General features: G+C 36.4%; 1 protein-coding gene across 1 annotated transcript; it reads right to left on the reverse strand.

Annotated features, from left to right (window-relative positions):
• Positions 1 to 1,518: 1,518 nt before the first annotated feature.
• LOC141829513 (methionine S-methyltransferase) lies at positions 1,519 to 19,451 on the reverse strand. The gene is made up of 12 exons (XM_074717002.1): positions 19,217 to 19,451; positions 15,756 to 15,949; positions 15,026 to 15,232; positions 14,529 to 14,624; positions 10,585 to 10,773; positions 10,223 to 10,411; positions 9,911 to 10,147; positions 7,391 to 7,525; positions 5,006 to 5,317; positions 4,665 to 4,844; positions 3,521 to 4,486; positions 1,519 to 2,112 (listed from the first exon to the last, which is right to left on the reverse strand). Exons 1-12 carry the CDS (start codon positions 19,449 to 19,451, stop codon positions 1,822 to 1,824), a joined length of 3,231 nt encoding a protein of 1,076 aa, XP_074573103.1. The 3' UTR covers positions 1,519 to 1,821.
• Positions 19,452 to 19,831: the final 380 nt, after the last annotated feature.

Below are 19,831 nucleotides of genomic sequence, written 5' to 3' on the forward strand. Positions count from 1 at the left end.
ACACACAATTAGGTGAAAAGGATTACTACGTACGACATAAGGTCTAAGACAAGCATGCTTAATAGATCAGATTAGATAGACTAATATATAAATCAACCTCTAATTTCAGCTAAAAGGTGGAATCCGCCATCTCAACGGTCCCACATAGTCGACTGCATGATCATCTGTGAGGAGAGTAAATTGAGAAACTGTAATTGGTCACGATGAAGGAGGGCATTGTCTCAGCTTCGCCGAGATTCGACCCTTTCCTATTTCAGCAACTCTACTCATAACCAACCCAACTATGTCTCAGGAACAAATCAATCTCTAATACTACAAGAAAGATAACAATTAGCGATGGAATTAATATTCCGTCGCTAATATAGCAATGAAATTAATATTTCGTCGCTAATTTAGCGATGAACATATAGTCCATCGCTAATGGTTATTTTACGGATATAAAATTCTGTCGCTAATATAGCGACAGAATATTAATTTGCATAGCTAAATTAGTGACGGAATATTAATTCTGGTCACTAATTAATAAATTAGCGACAAAATATAATATTTCATAGCTAATGTCGTGTTGTTTTAGGATTTTCTGATTAATTTTTTTCTCCTCGTGCAAAATCTCCCGATCTCTTGACTCTCCCCCACCCGATCTTGTGATCACCGACGCCAACGTTCCCCTCGCGAGTCTCCAGCCTTCCACTTTGCAATTCTCGATCAGAAGTTTCTCCCTCTCCTCTCCTCTCCTCTCCTCTCCTCTTCGCGATTCTAGGGTAGCTAGTTATTGATGTTGGGGCCAGCCTGGCCGAACTCACCAACGTCTAGCCCGTGTTGGCTGAGCTCAGCGGCCATGATCTCAACATGGCCAGGGGATCAACACGGCCACCAATGCTGTTGTCAACCGCTGTCACTGCCATGGCGACGAGCTCAGCCCAATCGCTACTGCTTCCGCGGCCACGGATTCAGCTCAGTCACTACCGCAACCATGATCACGTGCTCTGCCGCTGTTGCGGCCAGCAGCTCGCACAGGCACTGGTTGGTCAAGCTCTGGCTCACCGGCTACTACCTCAGCCCGGCTGAGCTTGCGGTGCACGGCCACGGCCCAATTCAGAAGTCAGCTAGCAAAGTTTACTTTTCATATTTGCTTGGTAAAGAGTTGCAGGCGCTGGAATTTTAGGTCACTGCATGCATTGGATGAAATATTGGAAAGGTTCAAAGTTATATGCGGACAATTCTCACTAGATTGACTTTGGATCATTGTTGCTCAGCTTCTGGCCTGCTGTTCTAGTTCAAACATAATATGAATTAATTATACAATCAATAATACATATAATCTGACAAATGCTCATTCAATTATGACAGAAAAAAATGAAGCCAACCTTAAATAATTGGGATAAAGTTGACCACGACACATGTTAAAACTTACCATTTCAAGGGAAAATGGAGATGTTTTCATTGTTCTAATATTTTATCGGCCGTAGACATCATTTGATTAAATAACAGATTATGAGCCAAAATCTAGTTCTCTTTCATTAATGTGTCTTTCGTTACAATGAGCATTTCTGCAAGATCTAAATCAGAAACAACAGTTCAATAAATGGATATTGCATCTTTATACCTGCCATGTGAGGTATGAATGTATTCTTGCAGTCCAAGAACGTGTTTGTAATCACTAGAAAAACAAAGTGAAGAATCCAAATTTTGAGAGAAAACTGTGAAAACTACCTAAAGAAATATTCAGACGTATGAATCTCACTTCAAGATTTGATCAACTGTATGGGTTCTATTTATTTGTGCAAAACTTAACTGCCAACTTGGGAATGGAACTGATACTCATTTCTCCAGGACCAACTTTTTGAATAGAGCTATGCATTCTAATGCTCGTGCAAAATCAGCACTGTCGAGGGCAAAAGTGAGACGGCAGTAGTTTGGGATTCCAGTCCATGATCCACTGTTAATGCACAGACCTGTGGCTTTTAGCATAGCTTCTCTGAAGTTGGTATCATCAAGCTTGGCGTCGAAACAATCTAACTTAAGCATCTTGCCAAGGTAAGCAGTTGGTTTTGCTACCATGGAAACACCACTGTGGCAGCTAAGAACATCCCAGCCGCAGCTTCTGAGTGTCTGTCAAAGAAAGAAGAATGATCAAAGTTATGTCAAGGATCACAAATCATGGATAAAAAATCAAGCAAGTGTCAGATAATTAATCAACAATATGTGAGGGTGTTAGCAAGTATAACAAATATAGACATTAATCGAGAAAGAGGAAGACTAAACAAGCTTTGATTTGTAACGATAAAATATGATAAAATTCATTTAAATATAGATGAGGATATAGTAGCTGATTAAGCCCAATTATGTAGAAGGATCCATTTAGCCGGCCCCATTTAATGGGATAAAGACTTGGTTGTTGTTGTGAAGGTGTCAGCTAGCTAGTTCAATTGGCAAGAACCTTGAGAGTTGTTGACAATACTTTAGGTATAAAAAGAAGGCTCGAGGCTTCCACTATATATTATCTTAAAATAATTTAATTGAAATTTTGTTTCTCAAATATTCTTTTTTTTAGGTGTAACCAATGATTTTAAAACTAGACTGGAGATTAAACTGATAAGGTCACAGATTGATGGCTAGACCAGGGAACTGGTTAAATCATGTTATAAATGCGACTTATACTTTTATATTGATAACATATTTTAAGAGTTTAATAAATATACTAAAAACTAATAAATCAATCAGTAATACCATCAATCCAGAAAATGATGTAAAAAAATGTTATATACATTTATATTCATAATATATTATACATCATTTAATAAACATGCTAAATATCAAATTATTTTAAAATTTATAAAAATTATGCATAGTAAGAAACTCCACTATGGGATTTTAATGGGTACCAACCAAAAGAAATGGAGAAACTCCACCACTATAGTAAGAACCAAGTTGTACACAGTTTCATTGGTTGCCAATTTTTTAACCTTTTTTTTTATTTTCACTGGCAGTTTAGTCAACCCAGACCAGATTATCTGCCGGGTATCACATAAACCAGTTGAACAGTCTAGTCCTGTCAAGTTGTAAAAATAGTAGCATAAACTGTAAATTATTATGCTTTTAATTATCTAAAGAATGTAGAGTTAATGATCCTTGTATATATAAGAGCAAACAGGAACTCTTAAAAGTTACATGTATTTTAAGTTTAAACGCACAAGGCACTGCTTTTAGAAACACTATATTCTACCAGCCAATAAAGAACTAAATGCCACTTGGTTTCCTTAAGCATCGAATCAACTACGGGTCCATTAGCAGATTGGCTATAACACCAGTAGGAAAGTGTTGATTGAGGCCTAAAACTATGGTAATAGTGGCTCTAGTCATTGTAAGAGAAATACACATAATTACCATCATCTGATCCTTGTGAATTTTATCAAGCTTAAATATTAGATATTTCAGCTCATCTAAAGTGACAACCAAGGTATTCTAATCCTATGGCACAGTTTAAGAACTTGAATTAATTTGAAATTCTAAAACCAACCTGCATCAAGCAATCAGACTGCCTCTTAAGAATATCTTTCTGCTCGTCCATGACTTGGAAGAATGATTGAGACTTCTGCTGTTGAAGACCCAACAACTTTTTTATAGCATACTCAATGGTTCGATGTGGCCGACTCAAACTTGGCAGTGCAGAAAAAGCATCGACCAAAGTTGGATCATTCAAAACCAAGTAACCAAACTCAAGACCGCCAGTAAGCAACTCAAATGACAGCCCACCAAGCAGAGAGACACAAAAAGATGAATTGATGCAAGTAAGTGATGAAAGACAAGCTTGCAAATCCCATCTACTCCAACCATCAGTGCAGAAGTCAAGACCTGAGAATGAAGTATCAATCACCACCTTGGCTCCATACTTAGCGCACACAGAAAGAATTTCTTTGATCTCATTGTTGCTATATAACAATCCTGTAGGATTAACAGTGGGCCCACATAAGTACAACCATGGCTTCCTTACAGTTCCAAGCAAGCTTGAAAGTGTATCTGGCGTGAGCTTAAAACCTACTTCTAATTTTGTGGGGACAATAACAACATCTGCGCTCATGAACTTTGCTGCAGAGACATAACTACCATTTGTGCCTGAGGGGAAAAGGAAGGTTCCCTGTTCCTCAATACAACAAAGAACAAGCTTGTTGAAAAGGGATAGATGAGAGTTTGCAAATATGAACTCTGAAGAACCATCACATTGGAAACCATAGATACTCTGTACCAGCTGCTCAATTGCAGGACGAACATTAGTCTCGGAGTCAACCATATTTTGTCTAGAAAAGCTCTCAAAGATGAATGCCTTTACAACTGAAGGTAATGGCAAGAAGTTTTGATCTACATCCATGTGAATCAACGGAGAGTTCTTTTCATCATTAACAGAAAGTTCTGCTGTATTTAGGGCCGAAATAGCAGAACTTGCAAATCCTATCAACTTGACTAAGTTGCTGTTATCAGACTCCCTCTGCAAAATAAACAAGACACATCGAGATAAGACTAAATCCAGCATAGTAAGTAATATTCTTGCACAATAATTCAAAACAATTCAAGTTACTATAAGCATTTCTGTGTTGTGTTTGTCTTGCATATTCATGAACAAGCAAAGAAAGAGAGATAGAGAAAGAGAGAGGGAGGAAGAGAACCTCTGCAAGTGGATGACGATCAGGTAGCTGAAACGCAAGCAACTCATGGAAAATACAGCCATAGTAGTACTGACTAAACAATGCTGTATGTCCTTCCATTAACTCCACAGTCTTTGATAATGTCTTGTAGACGGTGGAATCTTCAGATATAGTAAATGCCACTTCCAAATCAGAATAAACCTGAGGTGTTCAATTACACAATCCAGAAGTGAGATCTTTAATGATTGATCTCAAAAATGTAATGATATATATTCATGCATGCTTACAAACAACAAAAACTACTTAGCACGACACAATTTTAACTGTTGAAGAACAAAATGCTACTAAACATGAACATTTACCTGATTTTTCACTAGGCCACACAGGATAGCTGCATGTGATGGAAGACATTTTCCAGCTAAATATTTCAAAACCCCATTTGTTCCAGGAAGACTAGAAAGCTCAAAGTAGTCTGATATATCCAGAAATAGGCGAGTTCCAATATCTCTTGTTGTATTCAACAAATTTTCAAATGCAGAACTTGTAATGGCCTCAAATTGAGCCATGCCAGTGATAACAACCTGAGGTTTCAGTTTTTTTATCAATTCAATCATCAGATCAGATTGGCGTGGTGCCTCAATTACTGTAATGGCCTTTTGATCATCTCCAGTTCCCTGAAAAAAGTTGAATAAATAAGTATAGTCAAAAGGCCTGTATAAACTCCGTTAGCTTCCAGTAATACAAATAGCACTGGCATTGTCAAGCAGTAAAAATGATAGTGAAGCGCAGTTAAAGTGATAATGAAGCACTAGCCACCCTGCTGCTCTCTCTGCTGTAAAACTGATTCCAAACTGTCGCCCACCCAAAGTTTCCACTAAGCAGACAATTCCAAATTTAGAATTTAATGGATCAAATTGGAAAAAAAAAACAATTCTTTCAGAATTGCATGCTGGTGATGTAATTTGTGAGAACAGAGAAAAGTGTCACTAGTGTGGCACAATCCACCAACAAGAATTTTGTATGCACATGCAGATGATAGTAATGATTGGATAGGGTTATAGAATAAACTACAATTTCTAGTTCACAAATACGTAGGCAAGAGGGATTCTTATCTCACCAGCTAGGGATATAGAAAAATAGGTATGAATATCAAGAGGAAATAGGCAAACTAAGGAAGATACAATTTCATTTGTCTTATAGAAAATGTCTTTTTTGTGACTGGTCATATTTGATTTGATCCACTAATAGATCCAATACCAACTTCAGAAGTATGTTCATGTTACTTGGATTTGGGTATGAGTACTTGATACATGTATGAATCTAGATGTTTATATGGTCAATGATGGCGTCAAAGTGTGGCTTGGGCGAGAGAATCAGGCAGTCAACATATGTTTGATAGAAGATTCTGCATATTAGAGAGTATTGCATAACCATACATTCTTTAATCCAAGAGTTGTCAAATTTTGGTTCAATTCCATGAGGCTTTTTGGATTAAGTATGTCTAACAAAAATGTATCTTTTAAGTTTTCAAAGATTTGGAGCAGTTCAAGCTTTTATCTGTAACAGTCTCTGCCTTTTCTGATAATTAATAACCAGTAACCTAGAGATGACTTTCAGTAACTATGAAGTAAGACTGACTTCTTTGGTATGAATAAGATGACTTATCTGTATATTGTTGGATAGTTTAGACTCTAATGCCATACATGCAGGGTGTAGCCTTGTAGTATGAATATAATTTCTTTACAATCGTCATTCAAAAATACAACTAATAACGACCTAGATCTTTGTTCTATTGGTTTATGTTTTTTGATCTAGTAATTACAAATCTTCTAAGCTCTTTAACTTTTTCTATGAAATTCAGATTAATTATAGCTTATTTTCATAAACTTTGTGTATGCCTAACACCTAGTAACTATATAATGGTGGGAGCCTCGTCAAATGTGCAACTATTATCCTCCAGAAGCAGCCACTTGTTGCCAAAAATATACTTCATTAAACCTCTGAGGTTAGTTATGAATGATTCTTCATTAATCTCCATTGGCCGCTTCAATTATTTTGGACCCTCATATGATCAATTCTGATCTTGTTTGATATATCCATAGCAATTGAGCTGACAGTACACTATTGTTCAAACCTGTAGAATAGTAAATGTAGTATGCACTGTCATTTCTCACTATATATACCTTAATCTTGTGGTTTGTTGAACTTTTTAACACCAAAAATCACCATGACCAGAAGACAGACTATCAATACCAATGTGGCTTTCATGCAGAAAACCTAACTCAATCATGCTGATTTTAGCCCAAATAGATTTATTTTCACTTGCTTTAAACAAATAAGAATTACAATAACGTGAAATGGCAAATCTATTTTCTCCACAATCCCATAGCACTGTGTCTAAGTATTTTCTTCTTATAAATATTTGTTTTGATATGGTACAAAGACTCGTACATGTTGCCAGATATTTAGTAAATGGTTTGAAATTCCACAAATGTGAAAACACATAATTCATGTTAGTTTAAATAATATCCTGGAGTATGGAACAAATGATACATTTGATCACAAACTTAAAATACCACTGATCCTAAACAACAAATTATGATACGTGGAATTTTAAGCCTAAGGTTGAAAAAATGAATTCTTAATGTTCAGATTTTTTAATGCATTTTAGCATATTTGAGGCTACAAGAGAATTTGTACATGCACAAGCAAGTGAAGCAAGAGCTAAAGACGATGCAAGATCAAACCTCAATTTTTAAAGATGTCAGCCATTGCTTGGGCAAGTTCCTGGTCAAATGTTCATCGACAATAGCAAGTTGTGGAGAGAATAGTCGAAGAGCATTCTCAATTGCCACAGATCTTGAGGGGAAAACTGTAACATTCTTGTAAACAAAAAAGAACATATGAAATTAGTATGACACACTACATGCATTTGGAGAAAAACAAAGAACAGGAGAACAAAGGCATAAAAAGTCAACAATAGAAAAAGGGAACTCAAGTACAGAACAATTGGAATTGCATACATCATTACTATCTAAATGATTAATCTGTACCTACCATTCAAGTCTCCAAGAATAATGTCACATCAAAAAATTGAGTTCGACAAGTTAGATCTCCCTACATCATGGAGCTAAGAGAGAATACATTAAAGCATTCAGGGAAATTGGAAACTTTTCCTTGCATCCTATAACTTTTATCTTGCATTCTGGTATATCAACTATTATGAACAACATACATGGAAAATGCTTCTCACAACAATGGACTGCTGCAGAGAGACCACTTTCTCCCTTTATATTGATTCTGGAAATTGATGTATTCATTATAGCTATGCAAAAGACAAATGAAAATGATTTAATCATAGGTATTTCAATAGGCCATCTGGCAAAGGTGCTTAGCAGAACTGAATTTGCAAATGATGTTGGCAATCAATGAATTCATGATAGCTATGGAGGCAAATGGAAGTGGTTTAATCATAGCTATTTCAATAGGTCATCTGGAAAAGGTGGTTAGAAGGAATGAATTTACAAATGATTGAATGTGTTCTTCCAGGCATGGAATGCACGGTTTTAAAAAGCCTTCACCATGTCCACTTATGTGGCCTCCTAGGTAGATTTGAACAATTTTGATTGTACCAAAGAGGACTGCATATGGCATTATATATATATATATATATATATATATATATATATTCTACATTGTTGATCAATATTGACTGGTATATTTTAAGGGGTTTGGATTGTATGATTGACTTATAAATTTTTCTATGGAAATATGAATTTGATGTGCCAAGCATACACTTTATTGTATATATGTTAGTCATTTACATGTGTTTGTGTGCTGGGTCTACATATGCATTTTGAAGGCTTGGATAAAATACACCATAAAAGAAGCTATAAATACCCTGTGTCTTGGGTGAAACATGGTCAAATTGCCAACTAGCCTCCTAATGGCCCAGGAAAAAGTGAGATGGACCAGGGGCTTTATACAAGCATTCCCATGATTGGTAAGGCACTATACTGGCCTCTAATCTCTTTCCCACTGGCCTTACCTATAGAGTCGAAATGGAGATAATCAATTTTTTGGAAGAGACTTGGGCTAACTCATCCTACTTAGGTTTCATCTTTCCAGAATTCATCCAGTTAGCCACTATTTTCCATTTGCAAGGATATCGAAAAAGGATGCAACTGCAAACAGGAATGTCGTCTCTATAGTGTCAATACCATCATTCAGTCTGCAATTTCTAGTTACATTAATTGATGATGGAGCTCACAAACAATAAGGATGAGATTATATGGTGTTTCTCTAAATCAAGTACCTATACTGCTATGTCTGCTAACAATACTATAGGGGTACTAAATGTATCGGCCTATACCACCAAGGAAATGTAAACTATCAATGAAATCCATTTTTTTTCTGGTTGGCTTCTGTCTTTTAACATGAAATCCAACTTATAGAGGAAGGATTCTAATTCAAGATAAAGGTGACCATCATGGAGAAGAAGAGAAGGAAATTGATCACATGATCCTCAATTGTAACTTGGCAATGCCAGTCTGGTAAAACTGGATTCTCCACTGAAAGCTACTCAGGAAAAGGTACACCTACCATATTTAACAAATTGGAAAGAGGCAATGCTTGGGACGTGTCAAGAATAAAATTGCTTTGTTGGATGATGATCTTGACATGTGTTTGTGGTGAAGCCATAATCAATGAATCTTGGAGAGCACTAACATAACATATGAAGACATAATCCTCATCCACAATGTTTGATGTTGTTCAAGACATAAAACTTTTCCCACGAAATTTATGAGAAATGATATGTAACTCCCAAAGAATGTTTTTTTCTCTGTTTCACATGGGTTGCAATCATTGTGGCCATAGTTTGAGTCCTTTCAAAATTCGTGAGAAGATATTTGGCCTTGGATACTTGTCCTTGACAAAAGGTTTCACAATTCATAACATAAAAAAAAATGAGAAAGACCTCCGAAACATATAGATCAATTATTAATGTCGTAGAGCAAACTACATTTCCTCTATAACTCAAAAGAGGGGAAATCAACATATTGTTGTCCAATAGTGGGATAAGATTGATATAGTTGATCCTGAGTATTTGAGACTCATGGCTCTTGTTGCTGTCATATTCTATGGTATGATTCCACAGTACCCAAGTGTAGTATTCCATTGATATTGTTGAATTGCAAAATTACACATTAATACGAACATAATAAGAATAATCTGCAGTGAAACTTGAGTAGAAAATTAGTTCTTACATCTGCAGTTATTGGAATACGATGGTAGACTTTCATGAATCCAGCTATAAGGTTCCTAAAATCTGTACTTCCTGCTGGAGGTTGATATGGTAGAAATGTATTTTCTTTTAGTACACTAGCAAGATAAGCAAGAAATGGTATCTTTTCATCAGCAACAGAATCATTGTCAAATGACAAATCCAAGGAGCTGCTGAGTTCCTGGAATCCATTTTTTATAAAATCGAAAATGATTTTCACCTGCCAACAGATTTCAGGTTGCAGTTACATGTGCAGTACAAATTTCTCTCATAAAATAAGAACAAAATTGTGCACCTGATTTGGTTGACGAAGTTGGCAACTATAGACTGACAAAGCATGTGAAATACGACCACCAGACTTTGCATACGCAAAGGCCGTGCGTGCGCAAATTGGCTGATCACCAACAAGGCCCATAAAAAACTCGAAGCGATGATGGCTGTTCTTCTCAATTTCAACTAAAGCTGAAATATCTGTATCAGCAGCCTAGAAAAAAGTTGTTTTCAGAAAGAATACTTACTACCAAAAGTAAACCATGGAAAAAAAAAGTGGATATAAACTGTAGAAAGCATGTCTCAAAGGATGCCTCTAGGTGTCTGTATTTCATAACTAAAATCAACAAGGCATTTAGCATGATAGGAACTTTCAATTGCTTATACCTGCATAATTTTTGTCTGCCAGAGCTTTGTTATGGAGAAACCACGACGTTCAAACAAGCGTTTACAAACAACTTGCCCTGGACGCCCTCCGATATTGAATATCATGATGCCATTAGGTTTTATGACCTCGATTCCTTCCTCAACAGCTCGTGCAATTAACCCCAGGCCAAATTGGTCTTCAAGGACTCCCTAATGAATTATGTTGTGTAAGAGTTAATATACAAGAAAAATAAATACAAAAAAAGTTCAACCAGCACAAGAACTTAAAGCAAGAAGAAACGAGATCTATTTTGAGTTATAATGCTTTTATCAGTTTTATGCATGATGTATGTAGTTAAAAATGCTGAATTAAACATCTGCATATAATGCACAATTATACAGACAACCCCTATCTCTTTTCAAGCCTCTCAAAATACATAGGAGTGGAGGCTACATATCAATAGTTCCAGAACTTTCTGAAGATCACATCGTACTGATATAACTAGTGCTAAGAAGTCAAGGATTCTAGAAGACTGATGTCTTACCATTTATGGAAATTTTCTATCAGGTATATCATTCCTCATGAATCGAATAAATGAAATTTTGTGAGTAAATACATAAATGTATATCATGTTAGCTTCACCAAATAATATGCATACTCAAATATGAATCATAGAAAGGAAAAAAAAACTGAGTTGTCTGACACATGGACACATCTATTCCAATTTCTACACAATTACTTGAGAGTTTAATTGTAAGGTTGTAAAATCAAAATATCTGCAATAAGAAGGAACTTTTTGGCATTGAGTACGTACAAGATAAGAGGACTTGAGGAAAAATTTCTCAATATTAGAAAAAGTAAAGGAAGATATATTGTTCTTATTTTATGTCCAATCTTATTTACACATCTGAGAACATTAAGCTCAACATTTGTTTGCATGACATATGAAGCATATTTAAGACGAGAACAACAACAACAACTAAGCCTCTGTCCCCTAAGTGAATAAAGGCTACAATAGGCATAATCCTTATGTAAGCTACAATAGGCAAATTGGTTCAAAATTCAACCAACTTAATATAATTCATTATCAGAGATCCATTCTCCTAATTAACACAAATGGCTTCATGCATACACAGTCATAGCTTGTGTAATTTTTTAAATAATGAATATCCACAATAACATAGCTATATGCACAACATAGAATATTGAAATGCTCCAATTATATATATTTTTTCTTCCTGTCTTATTTTAGTTCCCAATAATGCCTCCAACTTCCATTAGTGTACTTCTAATAATAATAAAAAAATCCTTTCAATGAATGACTTACGAGACTGCTAGAGCAATACAGAAATAACAGGATTTCTTATGCATGATAATCCCTCTACCTATGTTTATTAATCAATATAAAATTATCTTTTAAACTTTGTAATAAAGGCGACTAGTGTTTACAATTATATGCCTAGCACTCTTCCTCAAGTTGTCTCAAAGATATCATCAAAATCCATTTTATTATGGACATACTTGATCCTAGTATGTCTCAAGAACATAGTTAGCAATGTCATTAGAGCTAACAAAAAGTGTGATAATTTCATTATATTACACCTTCTGTCCAATGAATTTGCAATTAATCTCTATGTACTTTGACATCTCATGGAACATTCAATTAGAGGCTATATGCATGATAGCTTGGTTTTCATAGTACAACTTGATCAACTCGTTAAGAGCATATCCCAATGCAATGATTAGTTGTTTAACCCAAATTAGCTCATATGTAGCTAGGGTCGTAGCCCTCAACCTCTGCATTTGATCTATTATAAAAAAATTTCTTATTGGCCTTTCAAGTATTAATTGTTGGTACAACGGAAACTTTTCATGGATCGGTAGAGGGGAGGAGTGAAAATCGACCTGCAAAAAAATTATCTCTTTCTCTTACTAATGTTTTAGCAAGGACACACTAATTTAAATATAATATGAAATATGAAATAAAGTACGAGGCAAGGGATTTACTTGGTTACAACTCTCGAGTTGTTAGTTCAAGATTATGAAAGTGCTTATCAAAAATTTTCTCGTCGGAAACACTCCGGAGGTGGAGAAACCTCGTACAATGGTTGAGTATAGACTAATAATAAACTGAATGAAACAGATAATTCAAGTGTGTATTTTCTACATCGAGTTTCAATCTATTTATAGCCTTCACCTTGATCTGACCGTTGTGCCGACGTGGTACTTCCGGGCGCCTGGATTCGTCGATCCCAATCCGATCTGTCAATGGTCTACTAATGGGTCTGGATGACTCCTCGCGATCCAAGCGCTTGGAACCTCTCCGGGCACCTGAACTCCGCTGACGTGAATTTCATCCTCATCCGCTTCGGCAACGGCTCGCGTTGACGTAGATTGGGTCTCGAAATGGGTCCGAGCACCTGGACTCTGGGGCGCCCGGAATGGATATAGGCGCCTGGTCTTTAGGGCGCCCGGAATGGATCCGGGCACCTAGACGCCGAGAATGGTCAACTTCTTGTTGGTCATTTTCCTCCTTCGTTCTCCATTCTGCCTTGGTCGTCTTACATAGTCTTCCTCCTAACTTCTCGTCCCTCAGATGCATCGAGCTCTTCTGGCTCGTTCCCATACGTCATTCTCACTTTGCCAGAATACTCTTCCGCAGCTCCTCGTACCTCGGATGCACTGAGCCCGTCGGCTCCTTTCCCGTGCCATCCTTCTCACTCGCTTGAGTCTTTTGCTAAGGTTCTTCATCTGGATATTACGTGTGATCTCCTAAGTCTCTGCACACTTAGACACACGTGTCAAATACCACATGACCTAATTTCAGACTTATTTGATCACTCATCAAAATTCCACTGGGGTACTAACATTAATTGCCTCTAAGATAGTTTAGTTTCCAATATCTTTTAGATAAGTTAATGACTACCTACTATCAATTTGACATTTGGAGTCATTGAAGTATTTAATGGATTAGTTTCTAATATACGAGTCTCCTTAAATGTATATCTTTGTTAGGAGATATAAATGTCTCCCCTTAGTGGGTCACCTATATGTTAATAAAATATCACAAATGACCCGGATTATTGGTTTGAAAGTGATAATATAAATAGGCTTCTGACCTAGTGATAATAGAGCCACAACAGGAAAAGGCAATAGATTCAATCAAGAGTAAGCCCACGAGATTCGACTTCAAGGAGGAACTTTACTAGATCTGGCAGTGATGAGGGATACATCAAACATCATACTCATCGAGACAACACTTGCTAAATTTGGTAGTGAGGAAACTTGTGGAGAGGATCACATGGAAAGGGGAACATCTACAATCTTCAAGGGGGTGCGATGTGGGTGTCATTAATAAGCATAATGCTCACAGAGGTCTATCCATGGACATCCTTATGAGGCATAATTTGGGCATCACGAGCAAGGTGTGCATGTTGGGGTCTGAAGGTTGTTAGAGGTGCTAAGGAAGAAAAGCTCTTGAAAAGGCTCTAGGCCGGTGGTTTACACAAATGAGAAACTATGTTGGATCTAATTGCATGTTAGAATAATGAGGGAAATTAGGGTTTTTCACCCATAATTGTTCCCTCTACCTATGCTTACTATTTATTAATGTATTTACTTCAAACCATATAATTAATATGATATTTACAATAAGACCTCTAGGATTTATAATTAGGACAATAACATAGACAAAGAGTAGTCTAAACTTTTATCTAACATGAAATCGTTTATATCATCAAATAGAATTACATAAAGTTCCCTCTCAATGTTGAATAACACAAGCATGGCGACATTTATGCATCTTAAATCTCTAGTGAATGAGATGTTGGAAAGGGTTAATGACACCATTTTCATCACTTCAAGGTTAAAATGAATATCACATTCAAAAATAGTGAGACTGCAAAGAAGCGTAGCAATGCCATCTAGTTACTTAATGAGAAGGGGAAAAATGATGGATTCTGACCTGCAGAGCACAGTAGTTACTTAATGAGAACAGGAATTCCTCGCTTGCATTTTCAGTGATCATCTTTGACATGGCCTCTGGATTTGGATTTAGAATCTGTTAAGAAATATAAACAAGATTACAGATAATAAGAGCCTCAAAACATCTATATAGAATAAAAATAAAAAAAATCAGATAAATGCAGTATGTAGTAATTCCAGACTAAAGTGAGTTATGTGATGTTACGGTTTGGAGTGAAAATGTTGGCGATAATTTTAAAGTTAGAATCATAAAGAATTATGCACCACTAATCTAAGAAACTTTTGTCTTGGAAGTTCTTGTTCAAACTAGTTTATAGTGTCTTAAATGACCACATGAAAATTAGTACAATTAACTATAAAAATATAAATGTGGACATAATTCATGTTCTATGTAAGTGTAGTTGTGCGTCATTACATTGGTTGCAACTAGAAACATTCAAAATATATGTTTTATATCATAGAAACTTTTCTCAGTACCTGAGGAATGCACCCGATAATACGCTCTAGTTGTAGCTTATTTTGCCTGCAGTAACCTAGAAGATCTGATTCATGAAATTCCACTCTGTCAAGTAGAGTCTTTCCTTCAGCATCATAGAGAGGAACTCCATTGTCATCTAGTGCATTTAAGAACAAATTTATCCATGATATTTTGACAGCTCTTGGATTAATATCAAGACCATAAACCTGTAGGAGGATATATTACTTATGTAGGTGGTTTTCATGAAGAAAATTAATCAGAATATAAGGAAAATACAATAGTTGAAGCACACACAAGGAGAACAGTAAAAAAATGGCAAACTTCTCATTTACTAGCTATTACTTCTTATTGATGCACACCGAGGCAAAATTCATGTGCTTACAACTACCAATATCTAAGCAATCTTTTTAGATTGGAAACATTTTCCATACTAGCTTATTTCATAGCAAGGATAATATTCCAGATTAGATGTTTCCAAACTTGAAACAATAATCTAGATGCACAAAAAACGCAAGTTTGAAGTTAAAACTAAAAGATCCCAAATTACATGATTGCAATTTAGTCCATGTAGGCTTCCCATTCAACAAGGTATGCTTGATGTTAAACATTAAATTATATCAATGAATTTAGAAAACATCTCGGATAACAAGAGTGTGGAAGGAACTTTAAATCTATCAAAAAGAAGCAGAGCTGAACACTCAGTGATGTATGGGGAAAAAAAGATCAAACCTTTAAAGGAGACCATCTCTGAGCAAGTGCAATGGATATCCATCCATTCCCACAACCAAGCTCAGTAACAGTCTTGTCCTTGAACATGGAATCCGGATGACGGTTTATGCCTTCATAGAATGTAAAAGACCAATCTTCTGGAACAAAAATGCTAGGGATCTCCACCATAGTCAATTTCTTTCTCTTCTGGTTGCCTGAAGGGTAGAAAATACATTAAATCATGTGGCGAAGCTAGCTACGAGGGAAAGAACTCAATTGTAAGTATAAATGACAGAAGAGAGAGGTTTTTGCAAAAACAGAAGATTGTGCACATATATTAGATTATGTTTACTGACTTTTTTATAAAAGCAGCATTAAACTATTTTTTATGAAAACAGGAGAAAGGTTAGTGAGTATTTACGCACATATATTTATAATGCATAAGTGTACATAGATTGTGCAAATGATTGTAACATACTAGAAACATATATGATTGCAAGTAGCAAACTGGAAGAATGAAAAGTAAATATAATTATAAAACAGAAAGTAAGAAACAGAACAATAAAATACTTGGAAAGGAATAGCTCATTTGCACAATAAGCAGTGACACCTTTGTTACCTTGACACCTCTGTTACCTAGCTTAACAATATATTTGACTTGATTTCATGTCAAGATTATGAAGCTTCCTACTCTCTTTATTCCTTCCATGGTTTTATCTAGTTGTTGAAAATCCAACAGGAAATGATGGAAAGTCCTTCATACTAAATCATTCAAAAATTGACAATCTGAATCTTTAGGCTGACTTATCAGAAATATCTTACACCTTATTGGCTTTAAACAAAAAGATTAAGGATCCTGAACAATACTTAGCTCTCCGCAAATTTCTCAAGAAAGGTAAACTTGAATAAGAATGTTACTTCCTATGTGAGACATTTGATCATCTAATGGGAGTATTATCAATTTGTTCTGTTACATTCCTTTTCCTTCAAAACAAAGGTCAATTCAACTTTTGAATCAAAGAACAGTAGACAGTGACTGGAAACCTTGCAACCTTAAAGCTGTAAAATATATGGTACTCAAAACATCCATTTTTTTTGTGAACAACACTTGAAAGAGTTAAGACAGATTGTTGAGATAAAAGAAAATGAATATATCATGTTAGGCATCCATCATGGTAGAAAAAACCAATCTTTAAATGAAATTGTATGTGCAGTGCTCAATTTATGAATCAACCAAATAAAGAATGAATGAGGAGAGATCAGTTCATTGGGGTCAAAACTAATGTAACATCTCAATACTTCCATATATTTGGGAAGACCTTTGATACGAGCCTGACCAAGCAAGGAGTGCAAATAGATCAAGTGGAGGAATACGTCCAGAGGAAGGATGAGACAATCAACAATGTGGTAAGATCAGAAGACCATGGCAACAAGAAGAGCAAGATTTGCAAATGAATTTGACAAGGTTGTGATTGAATCTACAAAAATAGGTAAACATGTCTTGCAAAGCACTGATTTAGCAACAACTTGATCTTCTTGTACCCCTTCTTCTGTGTCCCTTATTTCTCTTTGTCGCTCACTGTCTCTACTGTGTTATCATTCGCATTGGGTCCCATTCTCATGTTGGATCACAAGTAAATATGCAAGAAACTTGACAACAATCAAAGATGAAAATCCCAAAAAGAGGAACACAAATTGGCACACCAAATAAGGACGTCCATGACAAAATATGGTCACCTATACCAAGAACCCAAAGGATCACCATTAATAAAGCACATACAAAAGCTAAAACTAGTGACTGACACTAGTACCTGAATTTAGTAATGGAGGACAAGCACAATTTTGGAGGGGAACCAATGACATGAGCTTGGACCAAACAAGAAGGAAGAATAGACAAACCAAAGGAATAGGTTTGGTAGAAGAATAAAACAATAAAGAAAAAGGTAACTCTAGATAACCACACAACCGAAAGAATAAAAAAATTACAATCAAATTTTATAGGATTATAATTGAATTTATAAAAGGAGGAAAGCATGTCATGCGAAGAATCACTGAGAAATTAATTTACCACCTTCTACCGTTTCTTCTTTGTCTAATATTTTTCTCTATGTTACCCATCCTCTATACTATGCCATTATTGTTGATGCTTCTCTGGTTGCATCATCGTCGTTACTTCCAGGTCATGATCTCCTCTCTATAGACATGGGCCCGCAGCAATTGTCATTGTCTTGCTCACAGTCTACACATCACTATTGTTGCTCCCTCAAGCCCCAATTTCTAAACAAAGGAAACCTTGTTGTTCTTACCGTTGAGTTTGCACCCTTGAATCAAACTTCTACCCAAACCACGACCCAAGGAGGGTCATGATTCTCGTCGTAGTGCCTATCAAAAGCTATAGATGGAAATTGAGTCGAGGTGCAGACTAGGCATGACCTAAACATAGATGGGGTCCTGAGCATTTGGTTCATGCTTGAGCAACAACTAGGATTCTGTCAAGCGCTATCTTTGTAGGTGCAGACCTAGCTAAGCCTAGCCTAGCATGGCATGCCTACTAGCACGTTGGTCAAACTAAGCAGGACCTAGTACCCAACCCACTAATATTTTTCCTCATCTACCCCTATCAAATAGGTACCAAATGGCCAAATTGTCTTTATAATAGTCCAAAACAACTTAAATTAGGAAGTGCATTTTGGGGTTTTGACCCTAAAATTATTAAAATACCCTAAAACCCTATAAAAAAATTTCTATAACCCTATATTTTTTTCCAATCTTATTTTTTATATATTCCTCTTAAATTTTAACAAAATTAATTTTACTTTAGATTTTTAAAATATGCTTTGATATTTTGAAGTTCAATTTTGCAGAAATGAGATTGTTTTATTTTTAGGATTTTTCACATTTTTAGATTTTAAAATTTTAAACATTTTGATTAAAAAAACAAACAAACAGAGCCCGTCTACCACAAGCTAGGTTGAGGTCCCGGCCTACCCCATGTCAGCCTGATAAGCCAGTCCTGGCACATCTTCTGATGCGTCCAATTGACACCTCTAGTGACGGCTACTGCAAGGGACTCCAAGCCCCACCACATCTAGGGTGTGGTACCACCAAATCGGCAGTATCAGCCATTCTCCTTTTTCAGTTTTTTCCCCTCCCATCCCCTCGGTTAGATGGCTTCCGAAAGAGGGAAAAAAAGGCTTATCCACCACCCGCTATAGAGCTAGTTCAGAAGTTGTACTTCCTGTTCACTCCATCCTAATTCCTAGACATGCGACCATAAAATCCTGACCCTCATGTTGATTCGAAGAAACGATCGAAATCATCGTAAAAGACCATAAAACCCACAAATCGAAAACAAACAAAACTTGTTACGGCAAACAAAACAACAAAACAAAAGGATTTCTCTAGCTTCGAGCTTCGATCGCGCAAATGAGGCAAAAAGATCAGAAATCAAAGCTAAATTGAGAGAGTGCCGAATGCGCCACCTTGGAAATCGTGGAGGAGGACGTCGTGGATGCGGAAGTGGTAGGTGCGGAAGCATTGTTCGCCAGCGTCCTCAGAGTCGAAGCGCTGCTGGAGTCGGGCGAAGAAGACGCGGGCGTCGGATCGCGTAGCGGGGTTCTCCAGCTTCTCCAAGAGCGACTTCAAGGCGGCGTAGGCGGCATCGCCCGACCTCTCGCATTCCTTCAGAAAACCCTCGATCTCCATCGCGATCGCCATTCGCCGAGGCGTGAGAGATAGGAGAGAATAAGAAGCCTCGAATTGAGAACGTGAGACGTGCTGGGTGTTTTTGAAAGCCTGGCTGAACAAGAACTTGTCAACGCCGACACTTCGGGCGTCACGAATTCCCGTATATAAATTTATTTTTAACTTAATAAATAAAATATATATATATATATAGAATAATAGAAAGCTAAGGAATTTGAACAGGGAAACTGCTGTTGTTGGAAAATTCCACGTCAAACGGCACGCGCTGAATGCCAACCCAAAAGAAGAAAAGTTAAGCTTGCGGATTAATGACGCAGAAAGAATAAAAAATATCTAAATGACGATAAAAAATCTCCAAATTCAATCAGATTTTTTTCTTGTCATAAAAATAC

This window comes from Curcuma longa, chromosome 5 (assembly GCF_044706935.1).
Source record: "Curcuma longa cultivar G26 ecotype Majalengka, Jawa Barat chromosome 5, ITB_CL_G26_1.1, whole genome shotgun sequence".
Classification (NCBI taxonomy): Eukaryota; Viridiplantae; Streptophyta; class Magnoliopsida; order Zingiberales; family Zingiberaceae; genus Curcuma; species Curcuma longa.

What these genes read in the sequence shown, in the direction of transcription:
- LOC141829513 (XM_074717002.1), bottom strand. Translation starts at nt 19,451, where the DNA reads ATGGCGATCGCGATGGAGATCGAGGGTTTTCTGAAGGAATGCGAGAGG. An exon ending in GTATTCCAATAACTGCAGAT is followed by an intron (nt 7,526 to 9,910) that starts GTAAGAACTAAT and finishes TTTGTTTACAAG; the next exon opens with AATGTTACAGTTTTCCCCTC. An exon ending in TGACATCTTTAAAAATTGAG is followed by an intron (nt 5,318 to 7,390) that starts GTTTGATCTTGC and finishes AACTTTTTTCAG; the next exon opens with GGAACTGGAGATGATCAAAA.